The sequence below is a fragment of the Prenolepis imparis genome, unplaced genomic scaffold (assembly GCF_030444845.1).
Source record: "Prenolepis imparis isolate NDT839.2.m4 unplaced genomic scaffold, iyPreImpa1.0 SCAF_9, whole genome shotgun sequence".
Taxonomy (NCBI): domain Eukaryota; kingdom Metazoa; phylum Arthropoda; class Insecta; order Hymenoptera; family Formicidae; genus Prenolepis; species Prenolepis imparis.
In genome coordinates, this window is record NW_028141167.1 from 12,809,537 (window position 1) to 12,834,196 (window position 24,660).

General features: G+C 30.9%; 3 protein-coding genes across 5 annotated transcripts; 1 reads left to right on the forward strand and 2 right to left on the reverse strand.

Moving 5' to 3' along the window:
- Positions 1–1,101: 1,101 nt before the first annotated feature.
- On the reverse strand, positions 1,102–8,888 carry LOC145940677 (very long chain fatty acid elongase 6). Of its 2 annotated transcripts, none has more exons than XM_083046093.1 (3): positions 8,731–8,888; positions 4,836–5,191; positions 1,102–3,102 (listed from the first exon to the last, which is right to left on the reverse strand). In XM_083046093.1, the coding sequence occupies exons 2-3, from the start codon at positions 5,159–5,161 to the stop codon at positions 2,550–2,552; spliced, it is 879 nt and encodes a 292-aa protein (XP_082902219.1). In that variant the 5' UTR covers positions 5,162–5,191; positions 8,731–8,888; the 3' UTR covers positions 1,102–2,549. The 2 variants fall into 2 exon arrangements, with proteins under 2 accessions (XP_082902219.1, XP_082902220.1); XM_083046094.1 differs by lacking the exon at positions 8,731–8,888 and adding an exon at positions 7,446–7,621.
- Positions 8,889–9,459: 571 nt separating this feature from the next.
- Positions 9,460–11,887, forward strand: LOC145940675 (uncharacterized). The gene is made up of 2 exons (XM_083046091.1): positions 9,460–9,701; positions 10,135–11,887. Exons 1-2 carry the CDS (start codon positions 9,600–9,602, stop codon positions 10,996–10,998), a joined length of 966 nt encoding a protein of 321 aa, XP_082902217.1. The 5' UTR covers positions 9,460–9,599; the 3' UTR covers positions 10,999–11,887.
- Positions 11,888–12,999: 1,112 nt separating this feature from the next.
- On the reverse strand, positions 13,000–18,891 carry Sms (spermine synthase). 2 transcript variants are annotated; one of them, XM_083046089.1, is made up of 8 exons: positions 18,735–18,891; positions 17,995–18,281; positions 15,342–15,453; positions 14,482–14,604; positions 14,260–14,414; positions 14,091–14,180; positions 13,822–14,013; positions 13,000–13,672 (listed from the first exon to the last, which is right to left on the reverse strand). In XM_083046089.1, the coding sequence occupies exons 1-8, from the start codon at positions 18,874–18,876 to the stop codon at positions 13,526–13,528; spliced, it is 1,248 nt and encodes a 415-aa protein (XP_082902215.1). In that variant the 5' UTR covers positions 18,877–18,891; the 3' UTR covers positions 13,000–13,525. The 2 variants fall into 2 exon arrangements, with proteins under 2 accessions (XP_082902215.1, XP_082902216.1); XM_083046090.1 differs by lacking the exon at positions 15,342–15,453 and adding an exon at positions 16,737–16,848.
- Between the last annotated feature and the right edge of the window lie 5,769 nt (positions 18,892–24,660).

Genomic DNA, 24,660 nt, shown 5'->3' on the forward strand with positions numbered 1-24,660 from the left:
TGACCTTATGAAAGAAATGTATAGACATATTTATAATTTATAATTTTGTAAAACTCTGAAGTGTCTGATATTTCCACATTTCCAAATATTTGCATAATATTAGTATGCGATTATTAAAAATACACATTTCTCCGCGATTAGTTAATAAATTGATAAATTTAATTGACGATTACAATTAAATGTACAACAAATTAAAAACTTGGCGAATAAAAGAATATTTCATAATATCTTTTAATAAGAACTTTTAATTTATAAAAATGTAAAATGTTTGTATTCTTACAAAGATGCATTTTCAATCAAACTATATAAGTAAAAATATAAATGAATATTGTGTTATGTGTGATACAATCTTTTTTTATAAACCAAAGATTTTACATATTATTGTGTAACTTTTAACTGATAATATTCATAATTATCTATATGAGGCCCCTTTTTAAATTTCTCGACGTAATGTACAGATTTTTATCTATATATTTGATATCTAATATAATGTGAATTTGATATGAATTTGATGTCAATAAATTTGATAAAACGCCTTTTATTCATTCTATTCAATATATGCAAGCTATTCTCTAAACTCTAGACATTAACATAAACATATAAACACAGAAGAAAAACTAATAAAAATTCTGAAATCCGCAAAAAATTCCGGTTGTTTAATCTTACGACTATTAATAAGGACCGTTTGTCAGATATGGATCCTCATTTCCTTTTAGCTATTTTTGCAAACAATAACATCGTATACGCTTCTCAGCACATTCCTCTACGCATTATTTAGGTCGAGACTTTTACTTTGACGTAAGCAGCTGAATCTTTATATAACGAAGGAGTGCGCCTAAAATATTTTCTTTTTAACACTTATACGATAATTGATCATTTGTGGATCGTAATTCTGCTTAAAAAGTAAAAAAAGTTTAATGATTGATTTTTTTCTTCAGTTTTTTGTAACTGAAATGTGTTCGCGAAAAAAATTTTACAAGTTCTTCGCTCATCAAGCTTATGGCATAATTAGGATTAAAAGCATTGTAGGATATTGTAGGATAACGAGCGAGTATCCGGTGTATCGTGCAGGACTGATAAGAAATTATTATTTACACCATGTATATATATATGGTCTTATAAATTATTATTAAATAATATCAATATATATTCAATTGCACAAAAGAGAAATGTAGATAATAACAAAATCATAATAACAATATTGTGCAACAGCCGGTCAGACCTAAGAAAATGCATGTGCACGCTTACGCGCGCTTCCACAATATATTGTATATGCGAAAAAATAATAGATCTTTTTTATTAATCACATATAAAAAATGAAAAGGAGAATCACTGTGTGAATGCTTCTCCCGAGCGAACCTCCTCCTCAGGATGCCGCGCATAAGCGGACATTGATTGACAATGTACCCCACGATCCAAAGATCTTGAAAAATTTAGACTTTAGGAGATCGACGTGGATCGTAGGATATAAAGATTACATGAAATATATTGTATATATGAATTCTAGGTGTGTTTTGTAAATTCGAAAATTTATGAATTCATTGTTTTACGAGACCTATATTTAAAATCTTAGAATAAAAGAATCCTGAAAAATACATATTTTATAAAATATGTATGTTTTAGGATCTGCCGATTTTTCGCGAGGATTTTACAAATTGTGTAATCCACGAGTCCTACATTTTATGAATCCTAGGATATAAAGATCCTGAGAAATCGCACCCAAAATCTATAACATCTAGGATATACGGCTTCTAGAATCTAAAAAGTTTGAGTTTAATATGATTTCTAGGCTCTATGGACTTAAAATTCGATGACTCCTAGAATGTATGATTTTCTATATATATATTTATATAAACTCGAGAATTTATTTAGATTCCTATAGAATGTAAATCCTACAAATCTTAAAGATTTAGTGTTGCCCTGTGCGCTTTAGGCTTTCTATAATTTTAAGTTTCGGCATTCTAACGAACGTAACAATTTTAATAGTTAGAATTAAAGCTCTAATATATAATAGATATAATTGGAAATAGATTAGGCAGAGAAGAATTTCATGCCTAAAAGTAATAGTTCTCTTTGATAAGCTTTTCCTAATTTGATTTACGAATACATATAATAAACATATATATTTATATTTTGATTATTAACAAAATAAGACACAAATTGTATCAAAAATTACAATATTAATAAAAAAGTATGATAATCATTAAATTTATACTTAATTTTGACATGTAATTATTACTCAATAAAGTAATTTTTAAATAGCGAAGAAAATACAAAAATATTACACTTAATAATTTAAATTTCACATCACAGTTAAAAAATTATTGGTTTAATTGGTAATAGTCACTGAATGCGTGAATCCTAGAAGCCGTTAACCCCTAATATCTCCTAGTATAGATCCTGGATGTATATGGCTACGTCGACCAGCGGCGTGAAAAAAATAAGAGATAGAAAAAAAAGAAAGACAGATGAAAGTAAAAAGAGAACAAAAAACAGCAAAAAGATAGATAAATAAAACGCCCGGGCGTTTTGGTGTGCTGATTACAGCCTTAATTGGCTTTGAGCTTATCGTTATAGCCGATGTGACCAGGTGCGCTGTTAGCAAAGTGCTTCTTGTTGGCCTTCTTTCTAGCCAGGTACGTCTTGTGGAAGAATCGCGCGAATAAGACAAAATAGCTGAAGTACATCGCGAAACTAAAACGGATATTCATGCGAGTAATGTGGCAGTCCACTTTGCCGCTCTCCAGGTATTGGTAGGCGGATATATTGATGGCGCAGCCGATCACCATCTGGCCGAGCTGTAGCGCGGTGATTACCATGGATATCGCTTTAGGTGGCTTGTACCGCATCGCCTTGAGAGCGTAGTAGGTGTACATGATCGAGTGGACGCAGTAGTTCATCACGATGTACCATCGCGCGGATGCGGTATATTCCGAATACGAGAACCAGGAGTACAGTAGGACGGTGATGTGATGATACCAGTGCAGGAAGATCAACGGCTGTTTACGCAACACGATAAAGATGGTGTCGCCTAATTCAGGTAGCTTCGACAACACGAACATCCATGTCCAGAAGCCCGACACGCAATTCTGCTCGATGAAGCTGTAATCAAAAATTCATGTTCATGATTTATTTCAAATAAAGCGGAAGCAATTTTCTAATATCTGAGTTTTCAATCATTTCCGTTCTCAAAAATAGGACATTATCACAAACAAGTCTTTCATTTTTTTTTCTTGAAAATTAAATATAAATTAGTGCAAATTAAATAATTCGATATAAGATATAATAAATAAATTATAGCAGTATGGAGAAATGATTTTTGGTATCTGATAACAAAAAGCAGTATGATACTTTTTCATCTATTAATCAGTAGTAATTTTTTAGAATTTTTAACAAGTAATAAAATATAGTCTTATATAACGCCATAATATTTTTTCATTGAAATAAAAAAATTTACTAACTATCAAACTATCAAGATTCAACCATATTTAAAAAACCGAGTAACTAATGTAAGAGATATCTCAGGAAAAGGTAGACTATTGCACTCTAGACTTGATTAATTAAATTAAATTGAATTAATTTTATTTTATTTAAATCAATATCTAATATAGTTAAGAAAATAAATTATAGCAGTATGGAGAAATGATTTTTGGTATCTGATAACAAAAAGCAGTATGATACTTTTTCATCTATTAATCAGTAGTAATTTTTTAGAATTTTTAACAAGTAATAAAATATAGTCTTATATAACGCCATAATATTTTTTCATTGAAATAAAAAAATTTACTAACTATCAAACTATCAAGATTCAACCATATTTAAAAAACCGAGTAACTAATGTAAGAGATATCTCAGGAAAAGGTAGACTATTGCACTCTAGACTTGATTAATTAAATTAAATTGAATTAATTTTATTTTATTTAAATCAATATCTAATATAGTTAAGAAAAGAGGAGAGCGATGGAAAAGGAAATAAAATAATTTTTGTAGGAAATTTTTGTAGAACATATGCTTGTAAATAAGGTTACTTCATTGAGGATGTTTTGGATGTGATTAACAAAAGGAGATCTTTCAAATTATAATTATATGCTAGTATATACTATCATGTCAAAAGATGTGATATACATATTTACATATGTATAAATATATGGCTAGGCATAAGTCAAAATATGAAAATATTGTATACTTTAAAAGTAGTAGTTCGCAATAAGCATAATATGAAGCAAGAAAAACATTATCTTTGTACATATTTAATATAAATGCACATATTATCCGTACTTATTAAGATAAAGTCGATTAACTTTTTTTCGCTTAAACGTGTAGTTTTCTTTGCGTCATCCATTTTTACAAATGGATTAAAGTAAATGTTCATCCATTTACGAGAACAGTTTGAAATATTTATATCTCGTATAAATTATATAAGTGCGAGAATATAAATTAATGAAAAAAAAAAAAAAAAAAAAAAAAAACGCTTCAACAAGATTTTTTTTAAAGTTAAGACTATAAATGTCATGAATTTTCATTTAGGACAAAAGTTTGTTTCAACATTGAATATATACATTTAATTAAATGTATAAATTATGTGCATGCATTGTGCAGTTACTCGTACATTCTTGCATATTGCAATGCAGAATATGCAATTAACTTATAAATATAAAATAAATAGACATATACAATAGACGTATACATCCTCAACTCGCATGATTATTAATTATACGAGCATTAATTAAGTGCTGGAGTGTAAATATTTGCTTGAAGGAAAAGAGATTCTTGAAAAAAGATTCGCAAACAAAAAGGAGGAAACTAATTTAAATAACTAAGTGAAGTGAACTGACCTTGGTATACAAACGCTATGGTGTAATCCGTGATGCCTGAGTACGTGAATTAATTCGGGCGCCGTTCTGGTGAAACCGATGATAGAAAAGGTAGCCAATAACGTATTCCAAAGACACAGTATTCCCCTGAGTTCGAATCTGGGCCTGCTGGCCATATAAAGTTGTCCGCCGAATATTAAGATCATGTACAATCCGCAGTAATAGAAGCCGTTCGTCCAGTTCTTCATCATCCATTGTTTGGTCTCGTAGTGGCTGAATGTCTCTTCGAAATTAAAGATGTAGGAATAATTCGGGAGAGTCACCTCCATATAATCCACCTTATTCATCTTCGATGCTCTTGTTTTTTTACTTGTCTTCTGCAAACAAATACGAGCAAATGATTGTCGGCTCTTCGGCTCTTTAATTTTATTATCGCGCGAAGTTTTTTCTGATGCAAATCCGCAATATAAAACTATCGAGTTCAGGAAGGGAAAAATCCAGAATGTAGATATCTATGAATATTAAGGGGGGTTAAACCCCCCCCTGCAAATTAAAAGAAACAGTTTTGCTGAATTTGTTTAAAAAATATATAATAAAAATATAAAATAAATAAGTAAAGAAAAACGTTAAAGAGCTATCGATATCGTTGATCCTGGAATAAAAGCTAATCATGAAACCAAAAATATTAAATAAAATAATTTTGCAAAAACCCCCCCCCCCCCCCCATTATCGACGTCAGGATCCGCTAGTGATTATGAATGTTCAATTATCATATATATATACATAACAAGTTTAACCGTGTATAACTGTTTATTCCTTTTTTTCAATTAATTCTAAATCAGAAAAACTATACGCGTTACGTAAACATTTACGTTCGCATCGCTTTAACTATTAATTTGGAATATTATTTGCCTTTAGATCAATCATTTAATCCTTCCGATTATTTATCTCTTTTGTCAACGGATACCCGAAGATATTTTTAAACGTTAAAAACGTATCGAAATTTTTCTTCATCTAAAACAAAATACCAATTTTTTATAATATTCGAAAGTATGAGAAACAAATTGTTCAAGGTCCAACATTTGCTATAAATAAATTGTCATGGTCGAAAAATATGTAGTTAGTATCCGAATACCCGTACTTTGATCCAAAGATAAAAAATTATGCATTGTCAGAAGAATTAAAGTGAAATGTATATATAAAACGCTAATTTATATAACATAATAGTATATTAAAAAATAAAATAAAAACTAGTATATAAATATATAAAAACTAAGTACATAAAAAATAAGAAATATATATTTTTTTAAATATATTTAATAAATTTAATTTATATATATATATATATATATATATATATATAATATAAAATATATTTATCGAGCAAAATTAAGACCAAGTACACTAAAGGTACACGCAAGGTATGTGCAAATAAACTTTTGTCAAACATTTTCACTTTTTATCTTGTATAAATATCATCTCGTATAAATAATTAATTTGAAAGTATTAACTACTTATAGGCTACAATATAACAAAACGCCCAGAAAAAATGTTAATAATTCTTCTGAGCGTTTTTGTCATATTGTACTCTGTAAGAAAAATTTTTAGATTATTTACTTATACGAGATGATATATTTATACAAGATGAAAAGTGAAAGTTTGATAAAAATTTGTATGCACATATCTTGTGTTTAGTGTGCTCGGTGTTACAATTAGTTTTGCCTGATAATCTGTTTCTGCAACTCTCTTTGTAAATTTTAAACTTAGAATCTTTAGTTTTTTCTATTTTTACTTCATTTTTATTATAATTTTCTTCATTGATGGTTAAACCCTTTTTGAGATTTTCTTTTTCAAGTTTAATTATGGAATCCTATTTATCTTGGATGAAGAGACAATCGAAGAAAGGAAGGACCATTTAATTAGTAAATTAACGCTTTAATCAGCTGATTTCTGTCAAAAATATTAATCGAGTTTAAAGAATTATAACATATTATTTAGAATATTATTATTTTAATTTTTATACCATATTATTGCATTTTAAAAATTAATTAGCAAATTGATGATTTAATCAGCTGATATCTGTCAAAAAATATTAATAAAGTAAAAATTTGCTAACTAAATTTTAAAATAATAATTTGTTATACAAGTTAAAATAGTAATATGTTGTAAATTATATGATGGAATATCTTATCCTCGAATTAACGCTTTAATCAGTTGATTGCAATAAAAAAATATTAATAAAGTAAAACTTTGTTAATTAAATTTTAAAATAAATGTTATAAAAATTAAAATTAAAATATAATATAAATAATATGTTATAATATCTTATCTTCGATTAATATTTTTTGACAGAAATCAGCTGATAACTGTCAAAAATATTAATCGAGTTTAAAGAGTATTATAACATATCTAAACTATATTATTATGTTAATTTTTATATCACATTATTATTGTAAAATTTAACTAGCAAATTTTCGCTTTATTAATATTATTTGACAGAAATCAGCTGAATAAAGCGTTGATTTGCTAACTAAATTTAAAAATAAAAATATAAGAATCAAAATAATAATGTTATAAATATGTTATAATATTAACTCGATTAATATTAAAAAGAAATATATATATACATACATTACATATATTTTGTGCCGTTATAAAACAAATAGGGAGTGTCGCAGGACTCGCAGGTCGCGGTTTACTCGTTTGAAACGAACAGCTGCGCGCAACTATATTCACGCGTTTGGAGCGGCGCACGCGTGAGCCACGAGCGCGCCAATCCGAGTTCGACGCTCGATCTCACGCGATGCGCCTCTCGATCGATGCGTGAGAGATTAAAATCTGAAAATGTATGAGATTTTTCTACGCGTCCTTTCATCGTCGTAATTCTTATTTTTCTTTGCTCATCGCATGATAGGTCACATGTTTGAGTTTTGCATTCGAAAATATCGTAATTGCGATTGGAAAATAATGAATAAGGAAAAAAAAAGAGAAAAAAATTGAATAGATCCTTAGAGCATATAGATGTCTATATGCTCGAAGAATTGGTCGTAAATTATATATATATTGCACGCAAACAAAACTAGAAACAAGTCAAGTCACGCGAAAAAAAACTTTTTTAACATTAAAATATTATATATACTTTGAAAATAATCGATCAAAATTTATTATTATTTATTAATGTATTAACATATATATATATATATATATATATATATATATATACATATATTATATTATTTTAAAAATCTATTATTTCTTAATATATTAATTTATTAGTTATCATGATAGATTTATTAATTTAGAAGATGTCATACTTTTTATATGATACCTTATTATATCATTCAATTATGTCATATTTTCATAATGATTTTTCAATAATATATGTGCCGATCACATACATTTTTATTCATCGTTTTTGCACAAATTATCTAATATTAACTTGTCGCTCAACTGGTTTAGTTTTTTTTTTGCACGTATTGAATAACTCTTGCGTAAAAAAAATTGTAGATTGGATCGTTATACATTGAAATTACATTTTTTTGCCTGAATTTAGCGCTGCGGAAAACAACTTCGTCGCAGAAAATGCTAATACATAAAGTACTTAATTATACGATACAAAAAAAACAAACATCCCCAAGGAGAGACCAAAGTTTCTACAGACGCGAAAAAAATATGTACATAAGACGTTATTAACACAACCTTGTATTTTGGGTTGAGAATGAAGTTTCGAAGATGCTTCCGAATGATTTCCAATTTGTACTCTCGCGCGCATACAAATGCACGAATAGAAAAGCTCGATTCATTTCATTCACACACACATGCATACACACAGGCGTATCCTCTCTCCCTCTGTGTGTACGTGCGTGTACGGAGAAAATGCACACACACATACATACATACATACACACATACATACCTGATATAGCTGGTGAGCTGGTGCTCCTTTCGTCGATTTTCAGACTCGTCGAACGCGAACGTTCGCTGGGTCTTCAGGCACGCACTGGTTCAAGCGTGGAGCTGTCAAACGTCGAGAGAGAGAGAGAGAGAGAGAGAGAGAGAGAGAGAGAGAGAGAGAGAGAGAGAGAGAGAGAGAGAGAGAGAGAGAGAGAGAGAGAGAGAGAGAGAGAGAGAGACCGGCGAATTAAACGACGTTCCCGACGTGGGCAAGGCCACTTCCTCTACAAGAGTCTCACCGGGCGAGAGGGCGTCCGGCTAAGAGGACCGGCGCCTTCCGATTAACACGAGTCGACGGATAAACAAACCCGGAGGGAGAAAGAAGAAGAGAGACAGAGAGCGCGAGCACTCTCTCCTTCCTCGTTCGTTGCGATCCTCTCCTTCAATATCCTCGTCGTCGTCTCGCGCGGTGCTTTAATATATGAGATCGCGTGCGAGAGCGATCGGCTCTCTCTCTCTCTCTGTGTGTGTGTGTGAGGGTGTGCAAAACGTCCCGGTCCTTCCGAGTCAACTCGCCATACTCGCACTTCTTACTACAGGACGAGCCGCGCGAGACTGCCGCCTCGTCCGTTGCTCGTCGTCTTGTACTTTCTTGTGCGTGGCTCGCACACACTTACCCCCTTTCTTTCCACACCCGTCTGCCGTCGAAAGCAGTGACATCTATTTTCTCTCCCCTCCCTCTGCCGCTCGATTTCCCAGTCGGCAACCCGAAGAGAGAGTAGGGTTGCTCGACGAGGACTTTGACGGAGCGTTGCTTGTTGCATAGGTCGTGCTCGAGCTCTTTTCTTCATATGCCATAAAGTATTGTTGGCACAGAAGAAGTTAGCTAACATGATAGGCAAGCAAAGTCAGCCCGATATCAATGAGGACAATCAGTCGCGAATTAAACTGATAACAAACAAACGGAGATTCTTGGAGGAGAAGTCCGCTCAGGTAATTTATACCTTCTTTCATTATTATTGTTGTTATTATCTGATTTCACTGTCTTGCTTTCTTTGACATTCCTTTCAATGAAAGATGTGTAAAGACAATGTGAATGTGTTATTGAACTGTCATTTTATGTATGTAGTACACAAATTTAAGATACTACAATATAAACATTATATATATATATATATATATATATATATATATATATATATGTAATCTCAAATTAAAATTGATACAAAAAAATTGACAAAAAAATGTGAGTATTTAATTATATGTAGATTTAAATAAACATTAAGCATTTAAATGAATCTATAAATGAATCAATAATGTCTATAAGATACAAATATATTATGGAGTAAAATATCAATATGTAACACCATAAAATAACTTTTATCCTTTTTTAATCATAGAATCATAAAAAGAATTCAATTTGCAGATTGAGGCGGAGATCAAAAGCTGTTTCGACGAATTAGCAAAAGCCCTTCGATCTAGAGAGAAGCAATTACTACGTCAGGCCGAAGCCATTCATAGACAACAACTTTCACTGGTAGAAACTTCGTTGGACTTTCTGCCATCGTCGATAGTAGTCCTGAATGATAGAAGCGAGCTGGAGGAACGAATACGCCGGTTCGGTAATATCGAGACACATGGTTTGAATGGCATTACAGTGAAGGATGCGGAGCCATATAAGGTTGTGGATTATCAAGATGCTAACAAAGATCATGTTAGCTTCGACAAAGCAATCACATGCCAAAAAATCAAAGATCTGAGCCTTCCACGTTGTAAAGATTTTATATCCGACTACAGAACTCTGCGTATTACAAGTTTGCCTACCACTTTCAAAAATCATTTGCAAGATTCACAGAATGTAAAAGGCAATGCATTGAAGATTTTCAAAAATACATTATCCTTGTCAGGATGCTCACCATTTTTAATTATAAAACGTAAACTTGGCCTAACACATGTATCCTTGGATGGATTGCATGCCTTCGATAAAGCATATTCACAGACTATACAGTCTCTTGAGATGTCTTGTAAAAACACAGAGTCCTGTAGACTAGATATCTTGACAAATGAAGAGATTGAAACTAATTTACAAGAATTAAGTAAGGAAGTGTCGAGTCAGGATGATTGCGAATTGATTAGATACTCGAAGCAACGAAAAAAAAACTATGAGCATCCGATACAGGTGCAGCAGTGGTTACAACAAATTCTTGCAGAGACTGAGATAGAACCTGCGATTCACGAAATCGGACAATTCTCCGAGATATCCAAGGTGAAACTCTGTAATAAGCTGTAAAATCCCATTCATCAATCGGTATTTCTATTTGGGGCCAAAGTTTCCAGAGCTATGGAAAACAAACTAAAAAGGCTGATCTACCTTAGAATTACATACCAGATGCTTTTAATTTATACGATCTTATTGAAAAGATATCGTTACATTTTGGAATAAAACAGGAACACGAGAGCAAGGACACCAAACTTGAACGATAAAGAAAGGGAGAAAGAATAAAAGATTTATTGTGTACATTGATAAACTTTAGTACCTCTGCAACAGATACTCATTGCATTATTCCTTGTTTATATAACAAACGCTTTGTAAAAAGGAGAAAGAGTAAAAGATTTATTGTGTACATCGATAAACTTTAGTACCTCTGCAACGGATACTTATTATGTTAGTCCTTGTTCAATATAACAAATACTTTGTCGTTCTCGAAATATCGAACAAAATTGATTAGTGCCCTTTCGAAAAATATTGCTTAAAATCGATGATTATCTAATTTATGAAACAATTTATATAAGATTGTGTTTATTCTATTAAAAATATATCGCGTATTTATTTTATCGTGTATAAAGTTCAATTTATATGCGGTTTGCTGTGCTATGTTATTAGTGAACAATATATTGTTCGGTGAATCTTGACAGTGAATAAATGAATAATCTTGATGCAATAATTTCTTCAAGTAATATCCTTTTTATAAACATCATATATGATTGTATGTTGTAAATTGTAAATAATCAATTGAATTCATTGTCATATTATAATTCAAACTCTTTCTCTTCACTTACTGACTAATTACACGACTAAATTGTGCGTATGCATGTAATTGTCGATTCCGCAACTAATTAATTAAATGCTCAATTTTAAGAATGTAGAATATAGTTAAAAATCTCAATAATTATATATATATATATATATATATATATAATATATTGCATTGAACAAAAGTAATCTAGGATTACTTCACGCTTTTATGTTTGCACTATTGCTTAACTTACCAGTGTTAAACGGTTAATGTTAGTGGTTTTATATCATATTTAATACTGTGAGATGAATATAAGGTCTTTAATAAATTAATATTATTTGTAAAGTTGCACACGGAGTTAGGATATAAATTGGAGAGAAATACCCATCATTTTAATTTAATTAATTCACACTTGTATATCCACGTGGGATTTAATTTTTGTTGGTCACATTTCTTTAACCCTAAACTGTATAAGAGTTTGTGACATATTCTTTTTAATATTAAAACAATTAGATAATTAACAAAATAATTTTACAAAATTGTTTCTAAATTCTGTTTTTGAAAATTTATTTCAAATCGAGTTCGAATTTTTCATATAAAAAAAACATTAGATTTTATATGAAAATATAAATTAATGTGAAAATTTTATTCCCATGATATAAATTTATTATATTTATCGATATGTACATATATATATATATATATATATATATATATATATATATATTAAATTGTATTGTTTTATACTGTTTAGGGTTAATTGTGTATACTATATTTTATACATTTAGTAATATTTTATCAATTATTCAAATCAGAAAAAACGTTTGTTAGAAAAATAATTTATCCCGACACAATTTCATCATTTTTACATCGTGCCTTACAATACAGAATATATTTATATATGTGATATATATATATGCATATTATATATGCGGTATATACAGGGTGTCCCAGAATGATGGGGACTAAATTTGTGTGCTGAGGAAAAATCGTCTCCAAATGATCCCAGGAATCTGCACACGAATTTAGTCCCCATCATTCTGGGACACCCTGTATATATCGACATATATGGTTCAATACACGAATTATATCGTGAATACAGGCAATAACATGAGCCTGCTGGTGCTGTTAATCCTTTCATTGATTAAGAGTATTAAAAAGAGAAATACAAAGATATTTAAATTTTAAATATATTCAAGAATCGTATGTAGAGATAAAGGATTAACAACAAAAGTTGATCTTATCCTTACAAATAAAAAGAACAAACAAAAAAATAGATTAAAAACTTGTAATTCTTTCGTTACATACTTTTATAAAAGTGTCAGCACCTTTGAATATTTCGTCCAGCGATTTTGAACTAAAGCAACTTACAATATTATTGAGGCAGCAATGGAAGAGAGAAGAAAACTTGTATTTACAGAAGAAAATAAAAATTAGTTTAAAAATTATTATAATTAAAATAAAATTGTCATAAAGTCAATCAGTGTAAAAACTGCTATTAGCTTTTAATTACATATGTTTATTGCGTTTCGAACTCATTTTCCAATGCTGCCGTTTTATATTAATGTTATACAAAAATTCTCTCACAAATCTGACGAGAGAATATAGCATAATTAATCAATGTGTTACAAGATGAATTAATCCATAATAGTTTGATTTATCTCTCGCTCAGGAACTAATCTTATTAATTAATGAGGCTAGAACTAAGGAGTAAAGCTTGGGTCATAAAAGAGATAGTCGATTGTGAGGAGGCCAACTTATTATGATCCTCCAAGTTCTGCCCAAATATCCTTTGCTCCATCATTTCAGTGAGACTTGATAGAAGATCCAGTCCTCGAAAAAGGACGGAACAAAGGCGCGATCCTTTGTGAATGTAACCGGCACGCACAGTTGTAGAAGAACCTCTTCGTACATTTTCAAGGATTCTGGACAAGACGCACCATTTCCCTATGTTCGAAAAACATATATATAAACAACATTATATATAAACAACAAAATATATTAATTTGTAATATTTACTAATGCTTATCATTTAAAGTTAATATTTTTTACGTAATAAATAAAATTTTAGACTTGAAACAAATAAAAATACTTACATGCGTCATATACTTTCCGGAAGGTTTCAAAACCTTCATTGAGGAGTTTAAAATTAATCTAATAAAATCCCAGGCATCACCGTGTGGCGTTGTGCTAATAGGAATATCCGTCAAATCACCAAAGACGTAATCGAATTGTCGTCCTTCCTCAATCATATGCGCTAATGCTTTCACGCAATCGCCGACAATAATCTATATAAAAAAAATTATTATTCCTATAAATTTAAACGTGTACAATAATCTACAAAAATTCAAGAATTAAGCCTTACTTCATAATTATCGCCCTTTCTCTTGTCTAGGCAATCGCCACATATGCTTCGCATATGCTGACTACAAGCTTTCATGACAATGTCATCTATCTGTAAGCCAAATGTGAACGCAAAATGTAAGTAAGAAGTAGTACAGATTGTACAATTGTGTGAAATCCAGCTTACGTACTTCCAACATTGTGACGAACTTTGGCTTTTCCTTCAACAACTCCCATAATAGGCCGCCATCGCCACCGCCAAGTATTACTATTTCCTTCCCAGCGTAGTTCTCTTTGCCACGCTGCATCAATGTTTCTGTATATATAAGATCTGCCTCGGACATATCTATGGAAGAATTTCTAGTAAGTTGTATAAATAGTAGAGGCAAAATTAAAACACAATGTCAACTTACTTTGCAACTCGTCGAGTACTAGCAGATTGCCCAGCGACTTGGAGTGCACAATTTGTACCTTCTGATACGGTGATCTGGCCTCGAACACGAGCTTATCGATGTCGTATTCCAGTAGCCGTTCATCTTAAATGAGAACAATATTTTTATTGGCAATACTTATACGTCGTTTCATATATAATAAAATGCTAATTTAAAGCATGCTTCTATACATATAAAAAAACATTGCAAAAAATAGAAAACGAGGTATCGCAAGGCAAAGCTAATAACACGCATGGGGGGGAGAACGTTAGCATCATAACCAGAAATGGAAAAGTGATGTGAGAGGAAGGACGATTGTAAAAGATACTATCAAAAACTGCGGTCGCTTCGTCGTGCAAATATAATGTCCTCGATATTAACGCGAAGAAATGGGAAGGACGTTTCTAATGAAACCGGCAGAGATTTGTTTTTACGTACATATCAATGAATTATTAATAAATGTATAAAAAGGTGTCTAGAATTAGAAATCTCGCCAAGCCTCTAGATCTTATATAAGACTTCAACTATATATAAAATCAAACATTTAATTAAGTCAATTTTATAGATTTATGGCTCGATGAGTTTCGAGCTTAAACGCCTGAGAAGATATATAATACTTTAAATAGAGATGTTCTTTATTCATTATTCTTTATTCATATTTTATTATATTTTTTAAAATAAAACCAAAAGCATGAGGACATTTTATAATACAAACATTTACAAATCGATGTGTAATACTAGATTTTTTTTTCCAATTCGATCGAGCTCCTTAAGTACAAGCAGTTCCTTCGTAAGAGCGGTCGTTAGCTGGTCCGTAAACATAATTATAAATAAAAACTCACCGGCGGTAGGAAAGTATCTCTCAAAAGGTCCACCGCGTTTAATTGGGGTAAGCGTGTGCGACCGTGTAGCGGTTGCTGCTGTCTGCAATGCCGCTTCCAATTCTTTGGCCAACTATCACGATCGGCCATCATCATCATTGTCATGACCGTCATCATCATCATTATTATCATCATCATCATCATCATCATGATCATCATCATCAATCATTATCATCATCACCATCACCATCATCATTATTTCATCATCATCATCATCATCATCATCATCATCATCATCATCATCATCATTATCATCATCATCATCATCATCATCATCATCATCATCATCATCATCATCAAGCCGAACCAATGAATGAACAGAACAAAGACACTATCTTGTAAAACGGAATCGCTACACTCCTTGTTGTTAAGGAAGCTAAAAAAAGGTGTCAAAATCTGGCAAGCCATGATATATGGCAAAACTTATTTTTGTCCAAACAAATGATACGTAACAAAGCGGTAAAACGCGAAACATGATAAAGACAGCTGTATCTGCATGTACATGTATGTGTATGTAATATGTATTATCGAGAATCGTACGACTAAAAGTGTGACAAAGATTTGCAAATAGAAAAGTTTAATAATTTCAGAATTTAAAAGGCTTAAGAATCTCCAAACACTGAAAAAGATATAACGAAATAAATTATTATAAAAATAACATCTTAAGCTAACTATTTTATAATTTTATACTGCAAAAATATATATTATACACATATCTTGTATATATAATTACAATATCTTAATTCAAAACAAAGATAACAAAATCTTAATTCTTCAAACAGTTATGTGTAAAGATTATTTTAACAGAATTTTAATTTGTTAAAACAACACATAAGGGAAAAAAATATTACAAAGCTAACGATAATAATTTATAATGCAAGCCATACATTTATAAATCTCTTTTGACCTCTTTTGATTGTCTTTCGCACATAATGCTACAAAACTAGTCTTGAAGTAAGCCTGATAATGAAATACGTCCTACGTATTGAGTTAGATGCCTAAGAGCTTTTATTCGTACGATCAAGAAGGGATAAGAGACAATTGTAGATGTAAATATATATGTTCGAATATATTACATATTTAATAAATAGTTAAAATCTTTTTATGAACAAATTGAGGGTGTTGGATAGAAAAAACTTGGGCTGAACGTTACAGTGCTGGGAAAAGAAAATTAAGTTAGCATTCCTGGCAAGCGGCCTATATCCTAAATATCTAGTAATGACAGTCAAATAGCGATTGTGACTCTCTCTATGCCATAAAAAATATTCCATGATATAAATCTACATATATGTAAAGTAGATGTGTTAGGAAAAGTAAACGAGGAACAAAATTTAATTGAGGGAAAACATTTTCTACCTGATAGCGTCAGATAGAGGTCATATATGGTTCCTCGTCTTATTGGTGGTAAGTGCTTGCTGCGCTGGCTGTTCAAAGCCATGGCAACATCAGCTTCCAAGTATCGCAACTGCTACAATGTTCTGTCAGTTATATCATATTTCCTACTTCCGTTATAAAAAATGTCTATATAGAATGTTAAAAAGAAGGGACTAACAAGACATATAGTACTTAGACATTGAATAAAAAAATGTTTAATTAACAAAATCGAAAAAATAGATCCTTATGATTTCGTTCTCATATTAATACTCTTTATTGCGAACTAAATATAACAATTATCTTATCGCCATACGTTTAGATAAGATAATGCAATCCTTCGTTTGTACACAATGTAATGTGCTTACTCAATCTTGCACATTTCAAAGCAGCTTTGTAAATGCAAGTATGAAAAATTTGTATAATTAGTTTTAAGAGTTTAATAAAATTAATTAAATATTGTTCCTAGTTATAATTAATAATATAAATCTAATTATATCTGTCACTTTTTTTATTTTAAAGGATAGAGAGAAAGAAAGAAAAGAGAAATAAAAACCAAAGAAGTAATGATTTTAATTGTTTAATCTTAATAAGAAATCGAATGGTTCTCAACGATAAATTTAAACAAAATAATTTGTATTATTAAAATCGAAAATCTCCTTTGCTCTGGATGAGATAAATTTTTCAAAATATATTAATTAAATATTTTTGATATTCGGTCCAGTAAGAGAGAAAAAAAGTATTATATGCTTCTTAGATTTTTAAACCCTTTTCTTCAACAACCAATATTTTACTGTTTTATATCTTAATTTGATTTAAAATTTTATCACTAAAAAGCACCAAGTCATGTAAATATGTATCGATGCGTTTATAATAAATTGTTTCAAAAAATTTCTTACAATCTTCTAATGGAAACTTGTGTTTGGTGTTTTAATTTTTCTCTGATTTTCTCTAAAACAGCCTGTTTTAATTAAAACATTTTACTGTTTTAATTAAGCCAAGTTTTATCACGTTATGTCGCATTGTTCATTCATTGTTTGTCAAAAATTTTCTAACGAAAACCTACATTCGCTATTCATTCCTCTTTACATTTTCGGAGAAACTCGAATAAATAATTACAAAATTCCGCCTATACACATATATAGAAGGGTATAATGTACTTTTCTCGAAATTATCTCATTCGTAAGGAAGGTATTATCTACCACATCACTTGTCAAAAAATTGTTCAACTTTTGGTGCATACCTCAAAGGTCAGCAGCGCCTCCTGGTCGTCCTGCTTGTAATATTCGATGTTTAACGTAATCAGACCTTCCGTGTATCCTCTGACAGTGATCAGACTGCCCCTAGGTCCGGTATACAAAACAAGCAAACTGCCATCGATATTAGACTCTGTCAATGGCTTGAGACCGATGAAGTGTTCCGCCAGCACGTTCCCGATCGCCGACTTCAACCCGGAACGCTTTTCCATATCAGCGATCACGCTACTCGACACCGTGAAGTCCAGAAGAACCGTATGTGCCACCATCGTTTCTGTTAAGTACAGGCAATCAAATCATTAATCGAGTCATTTCCAAGTATGGATTAGCTTTATAGTTCGTTCGATCCTTATCAGTGCGCAGGGAAGGGGGAGGAATCTTATCGCATCGTGCTGACACGAGACAAGCAGGAAATTCCAACATAACGATTATAGGTTATGTGCTCCCCTTTCATTTTTAATTACACATTTGCGCGGCTGAAGATCAAGGTACGACAGACTTTCGGAGAGGAAACGTGAAAAACGTGCTTATTATAAATGTCGACGGAGCATCGGGGGGAAAAAACATCCTTACATAATTAATTGTCTTCGGGGGGGAAAAGATATTACGTAATTATCGCGCTGATTAAAATGCGTTAAAAGACTTATCCGTCGTAATTGGGGTGTATTAAGACCTCGATAATCGACAGGTGATCGATTGATAGGCCGGCGCGGTTGTTTATACTCACGTATAATTATGCAACAATCGCTCGGTCTGTTCGGACGAACACCAGTTTTGTGGCTCCTTGGACCGGGGAGAAGAGCCGCGCATGCGCGATGCTCGCGCAGGTTTTTCGATGCGCGCGAAAAGTCCCGCGATTTAAATGACATATCTTCAAGAATATTCACTCTAAAACTTGAGATTTTAGATGAAGAAAAGTGGCAATTAAAAAAAGAGACACATCTCGTAAATTTATTACTTATACGTGTATAAGTGCTATAATTTAACATTACAACATATAATATTATGTTTATAATATGTTTTTATAATATAATATTATATTTGTTATAATATAATATATTTATTATATTATATTATATAAATATTTATTATAATTTTTATAATATAATAATTTATGTAATCCCTTTCTAAAAAAATGCATGTTATTGACATTGTTGTCGCTTTTCTGCGATACTAATTGGCTGTCTCGATTCGCGTTGTGCATTATATTCATAGCATCGAGCAGCTGTCATCGCGAGAGTTAGCAGTGTGTTTGACAGTTTGTCCAAAATAAAATAAAATAAAATAAAAAGTATTATAATATATTATATTACTTAAAATATATTATTATTTTAATTATAATAATATATTGTAAATAAAATAATATGTTATAATATATAGTTATAATATATGTATACTTTATCCGCGATTAATATTTTTTGACGCAGAAATTATTCCTCAAATTTATTTATGTTAAAAAGAATTATACAGAAATCAGCTGATAACTGTCAAAAAATATTAATCGAGTTTAAAGTCCTATAACATTTTATTTAAAACATATTATTATTTTAATTTTCATAACATAATATTATTTTAAAATTTATTTAGCAAATTAACGCTTTAATCAGCTGATGTATGTCAAAAATATTAATAAAGCGTAAATTGGCTAATTAAAATTTAAAATAATAATAAATTATAAAAATTAAAATAGTAATATGTTGAAAATAATAAATTATAATGCTTTATCTAGGATTAATATTTTTTCACAGTTATCAGCTGATTACTGCGTCAAAAAATATTAATCGCGGACAAACTATACATATATTATAACTATATATTATAACATATGATTTTATTTACAACATATTATAATTATAATAATATATTTTAAGTAATATAATATGTTATAATACTTTATCCGCAATTAATATTTTTGACAGAAATCAGCTGATTAAAGCGTTAATTTGTTTGCTAATTAAATTTTAGAATAAGAATGTGTTATAAAAATTAAAATAATATGTTTTAAATAATATGTTATAATTTTCCTTAAACTCGATTAATATTTTTGACAGTTATCAGGTGCTTTCTATCAAAAAATATTAATCGCAGATAAGGCATTATAACATATTATTTACAACATATTTCCATTTAAATTTTTATAACCTATTATTTTAAAATTTAATTAGCAAATTAACGATTTATTAGTATTTTTTGATAGAAATTAGCTGATTAAAATGTTAATTTGTTAATTAAATTTTAAAAGAATAATTAGTAATACAAATTATAAAATAATGTTTTAAATAAAATGTTATAGTATGTTTAAACTCGATTAATATCTTTTGAATCGATTCGATTGATTAAAAGCCCTTGGCCCGATTGAAAGTCATACTCGATGGGGTTTGTTGCCCTTCGTCCAACTACTATTCTGTCGCCCTCCTTTGTGCTGACCCCCGTCGCGAGAGACAAGTAATTTCATTCGTATACGACTGGTATGATTTTTATAAATGAGAACAGGAAATTATTAGGTGTACTGATTTGATATAAAATAGCGATGGATACGTGTGATATAATTTTATTCATATACAGTGACCAGCAAAAATGAAAAGCCACGAAAAGGTATAAAAAAATATGTTATAGGTTTTTTATAACTGAAATTGAAAATTTATTAATTAATTGTTTTTAATTAAAAGGAATCAGTTTTTATTACTATATTTATTTCTAAACAATCGTATATTTAAGAGTGACAAAATTATGAATCTGGATTTATAACATTTCAAAATTTAATTGAAAGCATCCTAAGAAGACTTCAAAAAGTTATTGAGGCTAAAGAAAATCTTTAAAAAATTATAAAAATAATATAATAATATAATAATATATAAATAATATATAATATAATAATATTATAAGTATTACAATTAAATTAAAACATAATACCTTAATTTGCTTTTTCATTTTGTCACTCTTAAATATACGATTGTTTAGAAATACATATAATATTAAATAAAAAATTATTCCTTTTTAATAAAAAATACTTAATTAATAACTTTCAATTATAGAAAGCTTATAACAAATATTTTAACCTTTGTGAAGCAAACCAGTCTTATAGATAAGACGGCTTTTTATTTTTGCTAGTTACTGTACTTTACCTTTAATTTATAAACTGGAAATCAGAGAGAGAAAGAGAGAGAGAAAGAAAAGCATACTGAATTTTATAATATTCACAATCATATACACGAATTAGAATTAAATACTCTATAAGAATGCTTAGAAATGCACAACTTACAGACATGTTAATTAAAATATAATTTTTTTAAATGTAGAAATCGCTATAAGTAAACTCGTATTGTTGTTCTTTTGGAAGAAAGAAATATCTCAAAAATATTTAAGACTCTCCAGTTTGAGAAAATGAGGAAACTTCAATAGTTTTAGAATTATAAGCGATTAAAAATTGAGGTATTTTTGCAAAAAAGTTAAGTATGAAAAATAAATAGATATATTTGAGAAAAATAAATAGATATATTTATCAATATTAAGTAAATAATAAACCTTTAACTTTTAACAAACAATTTTACTTGAAGATAAATTATATATGTCAAGTCATTGTGATTTTAATAAATTAAGAAAATGTAAGAAGTTTAAAATATAGGAATTATAAGTTGTTGAAAAAAATGTAATAATTTAATTCTATTTTCCCTTAATTTATGAAAATCACATAATTTTACTTCTCTTGAAATATAAAAATTTAGAATTAAATATAGTAAAACATATAAGTAAAAATTAATTTTTGTAAATATTTTTTCTTCCTTCAATCAAAAATAAGTGCATATACTCAAATATTAGGTTTAATAATTTTTTAAAGTGATATAATCATTTACATATTTATTATTTAGAGTTATTCATTCGTTTTCATTAAATAGAATAAATTTCTGTATAAATTTAATAGTTAACATTTACTATCAGTAATATATATATGTATAATATACATAAAATATACACATTTCAAGAACATCTAGTCAAATTATGCTAGTATATGTTCTGCGAGAATAAAAATATTATATAAACGTATAAGCCTCTGTTTTATTAATGTTATAATGTTTTATTAAAAAGTTATAACAACGATGTGAAGCATAAAGAAAATGTGATAACATATTTATACTCTTATTAATAATAAATATAGTGTAAAAAACAGATAGACAATAATAATCTAATTTATTCATCAATTATTTTTATTATTTTACATCGTGAAAGTTATCATATTAATGTAACTTATATTAATTACTTATTCGTGCTCTGTTTAGAAATTTTATTCTTCTTAATGCTTATGCATATATATTGTTGAAAAATTAAGAGATGTGTGTGTCTAACCTCTTATAAATTAGAGATTAAATATGTAAATATCATTCATATTTACATTGTCATAACAAGTCCATTTATTACAAATCTCCTTTATGTTTTACATTTTTCTTACAACTTTTTAATAAAGTATTTAACATGTATATATACACGTGCGTGTACAAAATATAATTTGCGTGAAATACCTGTTTCGATGAAAATAGTTGTCTCGTCAATATGCTTCTGAATCGTTAATTGTCACAATCAATTAATCGCGCGTACCAATAACTAATTGTTCGTACGAAATAATCGCGTTTCGAGAAATAATAATACGAAAATATTCAGCATACATACATTTACTTTATACGTGTAGAATATTTCGAGTTTGACTCGTCCTTGACGTTGGCGATTTTGGCGCACTCGTCCTTGTGACGTCATGCGTCGTCAAAATAACATGCGTTATTATTCGGCGGAGGAGATCAATCTCGCGTGTGCGATCGCGATCACGATGTTGGTATGCGCGACGTCATCATATTTATACGATAATTAACCACTAAAGACGCTAATTAATACACTCGTCCTTTCGCGGACCGACAAGAAGCGCGCGACCGTTGATCGTGACGAACAATCGAGGAGCAGCAGTGGAGCTAGACTGGCACTGCCAGTTTCGGAACGCGCAGCGACACGCGCGCCACGTCGTAGTGGTGGGGGTATGTAGAGGTCGCGGCGTGGGAGCTCGGCGAATCACGTCGCGACTACATACCCCCACCACTTACGACCTTGGCGCGCGTGTCGCTGCGCGTACCGAAGCTGGCAGTGCCACTCTGGCTCCAGTGCTGTTCTTCGGTTGTTCGTGATCAACGGTCGCGTGTTTCTTGTCGCTCCGCGAAAGGATAAGTATTAATTAGCGTCTTTGGCGGTTAATTATTGTATAAATCCGATCGCACACGCGAGATTGATCTCCTCGGTCGTAAATCTCGCTCAATATTCGTCTCGCTTGCGTCCTTGGCGGCGAAGTCACCATCTTCGTTCGACAAGTGCTGCTACCTTCTCGTGGTATTTTCCATTCGTGATTAACGGTCGCGTGCTTCTTGTCGCTCCGCGAAAGGACGAATATTAATTAGCGTCTTTGGTGGTTAATTATCGTACAGATCCGGTCATGTCGCGTATAATCGAAATCGTAATCGCGATCGCACGCGCGAGATTGATCTCCTCGGTTGTGAATCTCGCTCAATGTTCGTCTCGCTTGCGTCCTTCGGCGACTTCAGTACTTGGCGGCGCGAAGTCGCCATCTTGATCACCTTCATTCGATGTAAAGCTCCGGCGAAAAGTGGGTCTTGAGAAAAAGCGGCGACGCGAAAATGGAGCATCGGTTTTATTCGCGCGTGAATAAGCTCTCGCGAGTCTCGCGTTTTACCGAAACGCGTCGAAAATGTGATGGCTAAAATCCGGGCGTCGCCGCACGTCGCGAAATTGTGTATCGACATCGTGATCGCGATTGCACGGGCGGATCGAATTACCGTTGCGCTTTCGACGCGAATTTCCCGAGTTTTTCGGCGTTGTCGATCCGCGATTTCTACGTCGTTCAATTGTGAAATGTAGTGCCCATTTCTTGGAATGTCGGCGACTCCTGAGTGCGTCGTGAAGTAGTCGCCGCATCATCGTCGTTCGATAAGGCCCTGCGAGAAGTTGGCCTTGAAAAAAGCGGCGACGCGAAAATGGAGCATCGGTCGTGCGCGAATAAGCTCTCGCGATTCTCGCGTTTTACCGAAACGCGTCGAAAATGTGATGATATCTAAAATCCGGGCGTCGCCGCGCGTCGCGAACGAAAAAAGTAACGCGAGTGCAAGTGTTTCGAAGAAAAAGAAACGACGCGGGTAGAGAGAGAGGTCGGAAGCCCAGGAAGGCATCGGGCAACGGCGGAGCAACGATAAGGTAAATATAATTTATTTAATTTTTCATTTGTTTTATTTATGAGATTATCCATTTATCTTCGGGGTAATGATCCAAATTTTACATTGTTGTATAATAATGAATGTAAAATATCATAGATTTTATATTTTGAAATATTTAGAATATTTAATAATAAATATAATAATTTTTAATAATTTATAATATAAATATTTGTATATGTGTAAAATACAATTTCTACATTGTATTATATTTAAGAGATATGTAGATTTAATTATTTATGAAATGCGCGTGACTAATTCTTCTACTATTAAATATTTTAATTAAAAAAATTTATCTTTCTAAAACAGGCATGTTAAGTCAATTTTCGAAAGTCTCGAAGTATTGTTGCCACTTTTCTGCAATGTTAATTAGCTGTCTCTATTTGCATT

Coding starts and splice junctions, on each gene's coding strand:
- Sms (XM_083046089.1), bottom strand. CDS start 18,876: ATGTCATTTAAATCGCGGGACTTTTCGCGCGCATCGAAAAACCTGCGC. Junction 14,014..14,090: donor GAAAGGGCGATAATTATGAA/GTAAGGCTTAAT, acceptor TTTTTTATATAG/ATTATTGTCGGCGATTGCGT. Junction 13,673..13,821: donor CCGGAAAGTATATGACGCAT/GTAAGTATTTTT, acceptor TTTCGAACATAG/GGAAATGGTGCGTCTTGTCC.
- LOC145940677 (XM_083046093.1), bottom strand. CDS start 5,161: ATGAATAAGGTGGATTATATGGAGGTGACTCTCCCGAATTATTCCTAC. Junction 3,103..4,835: donor CATAGCGTTTGTATACCAAG/GTCAGTTCACTT, acceptor TTTTGATTACAG/CTTCATCGAGCAGAATTGCG.
- LOC145940675 (XM_083046091.1), top strand. CDS start 9,600: ATGATAGGCAAGCAAAGTCAGCCCGATATCAATGAGGACAATCAGTCG. Junction 9,702..10,134: donor TGGAGGAGAAGTCCGCTCAG/GTAATTTATACC, acceptor TTCAATTTGCAG/ATTGAGGCGGAGATCAAAAG.